Source organism: Xenopus laevis, chromosome 5S (assembly GCF_017654675.1).
Source record: "Xenopus laevis strain J_2021 chromosome 5S, Xenopus_laevis_v10.1, whole genome shotgun sequence".
NCBI classification, from domain to species: Eukaryota; Metazoa; Chordata; class Amphibia; order Anura; family Pipidae; genus Xenopus; species Xenopus laevis.
Window position 1 is genome coordinate 122,694,236 of NC_054380.1, and position 7,574 is coordinate 122,701,809.

General features: G+C 44.3%; 1 protein-coding gene across 1 annotated transcript; it reads right to left on the reverse strand.

Annotated features, from left to right (window-relative positions):
• Positions 1-2,285: 2,285 nt before the first annotated feature.
• LOC108717598 (1,2-dihydroxy-3-keto-5-methylthiopentene dioxygenase-like) lies at positions 2,286-7,054 on the reverse strand. Its single transcript, XM_041564137.1, has 4 exons — positions 7,019-7,054; positions 6,186-6,299; positions 3,602-3,696; positions 2,286-2,454 (listed from the first exon to the last, which is right to left on the reverse strand). The coding sequence occupies exons 1-4, from the start codon at positions 7,052-7,054 to the stop codon at positions 2,286-2,288; spliced, it is 414 nt and encodes a 137-aa protein (XP_041420071.1).
• Positions 7,055-7,574: the final 520 nt, after the last annotated feature.

The window sequence follows — 7,574 nt, forward strand, 5'->3', positions numbered from 1 at the left end:
GATCGACGAGCTCACCAATATCCAAGTCTTCTGCCGGTATCAGTTGGCTTGTCTCCCACCATCATACGGAAAAATTCGATAATATTGATATTTGTATGGCCACCTTTAGTTCCTTATCCCCCTTGACTAAAGGTGGTCATACAGGGGCAGATAATGTTACCGATACCGGTCGCTTAGACCAATTTGACAGCTAATCTGCCCGTGTATGGAGGCTTCCAACGGGGCTTTCCGATCGATATCTGGACACGGGAAGGTTTGTTTTTTCTCCCTTTGCACTCATCGTAATCCGATCGTCGGCCATAGGGCCGAACGTTCTGATTACCCCCGATATAGCCCTGCCGTTAGTATATCGGGGCAATGTCGCCAAACGAGCGGATCTTATAGTGTATGGCCACCTTTAGTCTGATCCACTATAAGTACCAAACAGCATCAGATCTCTCTGACAAACCCCACCCATTATACCTATGGGACTGCACCCTACATGCAACTGACATGCAGCACAGCACTAATTTGATTGGACATGCTGCATTTCCACTTATTCCTGAATTGTTGGCTGTTATTTATATAAAACAAGTTACAGTTTCAACTGGGTGCAATGAATATACATCAGGACAGATAACTAGGAATCATGTGCATCCATAGTGACTCTCAGACAGAGTCACTTGGAAACACCTCCAAGCAAGAAATCCGAGACAATGGGGCATTCTATAAACAGAATCATATTCCCCAAAAAGACAATAAAACTATAGGGGATGGGAACAACAGGCAATAACAAGTTTCTAATTTCCAAACCTAAAATAACATTGTTTAGCTCCTTATTCTTGCTAGTTGGGGTTGTAGCTCTGATGTACTGGAAGTTAAAAAAACAAACTCTACATTATATGTTTTTAAAGGAGAGTGAAAGCCTGGCTTCAACTATGTATGTAAATCCACTAGCACCCCATATAAGTATCTACATTGTCTCAACCCCACAGTGGGTTCATTTTTCTACACCGTGTTATAGTTACCCCTTTTATTTGGTACATCAGATATATATATATATATATATATATATATATATATATATATATATATATATATATATATATATATATATAACCAATACAAAAAAAAGCCGCACTCCTAGGTCTTATCAAATAAAGAATTTTTCAAGTGTTTGTTTATTCAACGTTTCGGCAACAATCCGCGTGCCGTCTTCAGGAAAGTGAACAACATATCACAGTGCTCGTGCTTTTAAAGGTGTTCTATGGTGCCAAAACCCATTTGGGTGACGTCATCATTATGTGTCAGACCTGTCAAGGATGCCATACATCGTATTAAATATTACAAAAGGGGCTACAAAGTCACAATCTAGTGTAGATAGATGGTGTTATAACCCTCCCATTAGTCACAGTGTTAACAAAAAAATGCCAGAATAAATATGTGCCCCGTGCTTACATCACGAGTGACAGTGTCAGTGCTCCGGTGCAGTAAAAAGCAAAATAGACATACAGCCATCCGGACTCATTATGACACTAACTTAAAAAATAGGATATTGTACTTGCCCCAGTCGGATCTAGAAAGCCGAATACGAACTCCCTTGTTGCCCTTTGCTAGCGCTGTGCGCACCAGATCACGGCTGCCCGTAGCTCTCACTCGTATCGACTCCTCGTACCGCATCTCATCTCAACGTGCTGTTCCCCTGCTCGTGAGCGTATCAAGCTCTGCCCCCATCACCATGGGAACCGGACGCTCAACCTTTAGGTGCGGTATTTTGGGAGATCACGTAAACGGGTCTCACCTCCCGTCCTCCCGTGTGTCAAGTGGTGTGCTGATTTCTACAGATTAATAAACAGTGCCCGGTTAGTCCCCACTCCCCTTGTACCTGCCACCATTGCTCCACGTTAATGCAGTCGCACGGAGGTCCATGCTGTTCGAATCTAACTGTCATCAGAGAGATTAGGCAGCCCCGGAGCGCAGGCCACACTGTGCGCTCCGGGGCTGCCTAATCTCTCTGATGACAGTTAGATTCGAACAGCATGGACCTCCGTGCGACTGCATTAACGTGGAGCAATGGTGGCAGGTACAAGGGGAGTGGGGACTAACCGGGCACTGTTTATTAATCTGTAGAAATCAGCACACCACTTGACACACGGGAGGACGGGAGGTGAGACCCGTTTACGTGATGCCAGGTAAGGTGATGTTAACCAATGGAACACCGAGGAGCACTTGGTGTTCCGTGATGTTCCTCCTACAGTAACGCAATTAAGATGTGCCGGTTCCCTTGATGCGCCTGAAGCCCCTACTCAATCTCCCAAAATACCGTACCTAAAGGTTGAGCGTCCGGTTCCCATGGTGATGGGGGCAGAGCTTGATACGCTCACGAGCAGGGGAACAGCACGTTGAGATGAGATGCGGTACGAGGAGTCGATACGAGTGAGAGCTACGGGCAGCCGTGATCTGGTGCGCACAGCGCTAGCAAAGGGCAACAAGGGAGTTCGTATTCGGCTTTCTAGATCCGACTGGGGCAAGTACAATATCCTATTTTTTAAGTTAGTGTCATAATGAGTCCGGATGGCTGTATGTCTATTTTGCTTTTTACTGCACCGGAGCACTGACACTGTCACTCGTGATGTAAGCACGGGGCACAAATTTATTCTGGCATTTTTTTGTTAACACTGTGACTAATGGGAGGGTTATAACACCATCTATCTACACTAGATTGTGACTTTGTAGCCCCTTTTGTAATATTTAATACGATGTATGGCATCCTTGACAGGTCTGACACATAATGATGACGTCACCCAAATGGGTTTTGGCACCATAGAACACCTTTAAAAGCACGAGCACTGTGATATGTTGTTCACTTTCCTGAAGACGGCACGCGGATTGTTGCCGAAACGTTGAATAAACAAACACTTGAAAAATTCTTTATTTGATAAGACCTAGGAGTGCGGCTTTTTTTTGTATTGGTTACATGTTCGTTTGACCTGCACCCAGGCTGTTGGCCTTTGGGTCATGAGTGCACCGTAGTGGGTATATATATATATAATACACAAAAGTCATGAATATCTTGTGAATGATATCCTTATAAACATTGCCTAGTGATGTCATCAATTATAAACGGTGAATAGTGAGGTCATTTTTGTCACATGAGTCACTAAAACTTGTGTATTATAATAAATAAATAGGGGAATATCAATAAAGTCACAAAGAGAAAAACAATTCACACCAATAAGAATAAAAATCCACATCTCACAATGTAATATTGTTCCTTAAACTGTTATTGCATTGCGAATTTTAATTGCGCACTCTTAAGAAGTGCTTGAAGGTGTTGTAATCTTGTGGAGCAAACATAACGACTTTTTCAGTAAAAAGTTTTATTACATTCACTGTGCACTGGCGCTAACTATAAAATTCGCAAACAGTCTTCCACTGTCGGAAGTGGTCGCTAAACAGTTTCCAGGTTCGCAAAAACTCGCGAATTCGCAAAAAAAGCAAAATTTGTTCATGCAAAGGCATAACTTTTCGCATTGGGAATAGTTTTTCCGTTACCGACTTTTATTACATTCCGGCCGGCAGGATGATCATGTCCCCCTTCTGCATGAAAATCCGGATTCACCTGTCCTTGTCTCTGACATCAAAGTAATCGCTGCCTTCAAGGATGTAGCGAAATTCATCATCCAGGTGCAAGTGCTCCTCAAAAAAGATTTTTAGCTGGAGGGGAAGGGTTGGTTATACAGTGGAAGGGAAGGGTTGGTTATACAGTGGAGGGGAAGGGTTGGTTATACAGTGGAAGGGAAGGGTTGGTTATACAGTGGAAGGGAAGGTTTGGTTATACAGTGGAGGGGAAGGGTTGGTTATGCAGTGGAGTGGAAGGGTTGGTTATACAGTGGAAGGGAAGGCCTGGTTATACAGTGGAAGGGAAGGGTTGGTTACAGAGTGGAGGGGAAGGGTTGGCTACACAGTGGAAGGGAAGGGTTGGTTATACAGTGGAGGGAAAGGGTTGGTTATACAGTGGAAGGGAAGGGTTGGTTAGAGGGGAAGGGAAGGGTTGGTTATACAGTGGAAGGGAAGGGTTGGTTATACAGTGGAAGGGAAGGGTTGGTTATACAGCACATATAATCACCAGCCATAAGCGAGGACATTACATTGGCTCTGCACTCAGACAGGAATGTAGATCAACAATGGAGCCTGATGTGCCTTCCACAAACACAACGAGGAGTAGGGGGCTTGGTACTTCCCAGCAGCTAAGGCTTTGTTCATTATGATATTAGCATCTACTACACCCAGGGCAGCCATCAGGGGGGAGAGTTGTAGGGGGCCCCGAGGGTAATGCCACACTTACTTGATCAGCTGGGCCCCCCATCTTTCTGAGAGCTGCTGACTTTGGGAAGGCATGGACGTTTAAGGGGCCCTGTCCACCAGGGGCCCTGCGATTTCTGATGGCGGTCCTGACTACACCTGCATGTTGCAAGAGGCCACTAATAGGAGTAAAATGGGAATAGTATAGGAAAAGTATCACCATTGTTCTACTCCTTTATTAAAGGGGTGATTCACATTTAAGTTAATGTTTAATACGTTACAGAATGGCTAACTGTAAGCAAATTTTCAACTGACTTTCATTTTTTCTTTTTTTATAGTTTTTGAATTATTTGCTGCTTTTTCTGACCCTTTGCAGCTTTCATACGGGGGTCACTGACCCCATCTAAAAACCAAAACTCTGTAAGGCTGCACATCTATTCTCATTTCTACTTTTTATTACTCAACTTTTAATTCAGGCTCTCTCCTATTCATATTCCAGTCTCTTCAATCAGTGCATGGTCGCTAGGGTAATTAGCAACCAGATGGCTGAAATTGCAAACTGGAGAGCTGGTGACCCTGCTGCCCTTGTGATCTCTGAATAACCCAGTACAGCAAGTAGTATAACATCTCATTTGGATAAAAATCAATTCCCCTTTTTCCCCCCTAGCCTGTCCCTTTTGCTTACAACCAGAAGCAGAATTATTTTCTGGCAAAAATCATTGAAAAAAACATAAAAGTGTGTGATGAAGCCTGGGAAGGACATTTGTCAAGTAGTTATTCTGTCCCATTAGCCTGTAGAGCGGAACGAGGCCCCTTCATAGTCTGGAACATCACAGCTCATTACTGGGAACAGCAGTGCATCCAGCCGTACAGTAACCAATAAATACTGCTTGTGACTTATTATAGCCATTAACCACCGAGCCCATTATTTGGCTTGGGCGGCCGGTGCCTCAGAGATGGTGGCACACAGGACTAACAGTACTTGGAACGGTCGGATTGTTTCATGGGAAGCCCGTGTCTTTATTGTCAGTGCCGTGAAATGTGTTTAACTGTTGTATCTGTCATTAGTGCACATACCCCAAGCAGCACATTTTTCTAGTTAAGTGAGAATTAGATCTATTAAATGATACAGTCACGGGAAAAAAAAAATCAGTTAATAGTGCTGCCCCAGCAGAAATCTGCACTGAAATCCGTTTTTCAAAAGAGCTGATTTTTATTATATTTAATTTTGACATGGGGCTAGACATATTGTCAATTTCCCAGCTGCCCTAAGTCATGTGACTTGTGCTCTGATAAACTTCAGACACTCTTTACTGCTGTACTGCAAGTTGGAGTGATATCACCCCCTCCCTTTCCCCCCCCCCCCAGCAGCCTAACATCAGAACAATGGGAAGGTAACCAGATAACAGCTCTTTAACACAAGATAACAGCTGCCTGGTAGATATAAGAACAGCACTCAATAGTAAAAACCAGGTCCCAATGCAACACATTCAGTTACATTGAGTAGGAGAAACAACAGCCTGCCAGAAAGCAGTTCCATCCTAAAGTGCTGGCTCTTTCTGAAAGCACATGACCAGGCAAAATGACCTGAGATGCACCTACACACCAGTATTATAACTAAAAAACTTGCTGGTTCAGAAATGAAATTTTATATTGTAGAGTGAATATTTTGCAGTGTAAACAGTGTCATTTAGAAATAAAAAATACATCATAAAAATCAAGACAGAATCCCTTTAACAATTTGCTTCACAAAGATTCCTTTGACACTGGTGAGTTTCCCCTGTTTTTCGGTTATTCTAAAACTCCCCCAATCTGTGATATGCTGGACAGGGCATTGTGTGGATTGGGGGTAATTGTTACTATGTAAGGTAAGCATTCAGTGGGGATATGCGAGCTATTACCTTCTCCTCGTAATTCAGCAGTGTGTCTTTGTATATGGTCATTATATCCATCCAATGGTTTTCCCTCAGGATCTTGTCCAGCTCTGGATCAGACTCGTATTTATCAAACACCAACTGCAGGACAGGGGGAAAAGCAAAGATAAGAACTGACAGAAGCAGAACAATAGTCGCTGCACACGGGGGATTTATATGAAGGTACAATGATATACAGGGTAATCACATCTCTAAACTTGGATGGTCAACAACCAAACGGCCTATAAACTCAATATATATGTGAGTGCAAGGCTGGATGCCCATGTCATTCAGCAAACCATTGTCTATGGCTAAACCAAAGCTCTAACAAATCAGAGTTTCCTTAACTGATTCATTCTCTCCATGGATAAGTCACTACCTGTCCTTCCATAGAAATAACATGTATCTGAGCTGAATTTCCAACTTCAGATGCTCCTAGTGACCCACTGGATCCCTCACAGATCCCATGTCTGACCCACTGCTGTTTATGTTGCTGATGTGATGTTATAGCGGGGGATTGATGGAGACCCATCTGGATTTTGCAGGGTTTTTTTATCAATTTCTCAGCGAGTTGTCCCCTGTATGTGATGTAACATGCCACCTTCTTGTTGACGTGTAATCAGCGCTGAAAAACACTGGAGAATCCCATTGGTGAGAACCATATTGGGCCATAGCTGTGACCCTACAAACTGGTCAGGACAATATAAGCCCAGGTATGAGCAGTTTAACAACACCCCACTGTTTCCAGAAATGGATTCTTCCCTTGCAGCTCTTTCCAGCTATGGGCGTGAAGTTTTATGGGAGGTGGCACTTGTACTGACAAAATATATACGCTGCCCTTCCTGGATCTCTTCCATTGCTAACAGTGTGAATGGGAAGTGCCACAAGCAGGGCCGCCATCAGGGGGGGACAGGGGGGACTGTCGGGATCCAGAAGATCTGGCTCAAGCTGAGCCGACATCTCCCCAGGCCTGTGCTTCCACTCCAGCGCTTGTTGCAGGTTCGAGCGCGTGTCCTGATGCGCGCGTGTGTTTGGACGCGGGCGCGCATTTACGTGCGCGCGCGCGTTCTGACGCGGGCGTGCGCGCGCTCTGACGCCAACATGCGTCCTGGGGTTAAAAGGTCACTCCGACCTAGGCCCAGTGCGAGGTGATCGTCTTACTGACACTGAGCGTTTATTACTGATGTTATTCTGATTTCGACCACGGCTTGTTACTGACTACTCTTCTGATTATCCCTGGATTCCTGTATTGCTCGTCTGACTTCGACCTTGGCTTTTCTGACTACTCTTCTGGATTTCCCTCAACTGGTACCTGCTTATTGATCCTTTCCTGTGTATGACCCGGCCTGTTCCAGACTTCGCTTCGTCTCCTGCAGA

Bases quoted from the DNA above. Each gene is read 5' to 3' on its own strand.
- LOC108717598 (XM_041564137.1), bottom strand. From the start codon at position 7,054: ATGGAAGAGATCCAGGAAGGGCAGCGTATATATTTT. The intron at 6,300-7,018 runs GTCAGTACAAGT...CCTGTCCTGCAG, and splicing joins AAGGGCAGCGTATATATTTT to TTGGTGTTTGATAAATACGA. The intron at 3,697-6,185 runs GTAATAGCTCGC...CTTCCCCTCCAG, and splicing joins TGCTGAATTACGAGGAGAAG to CTAAAAATCTTTTTTGAGGA.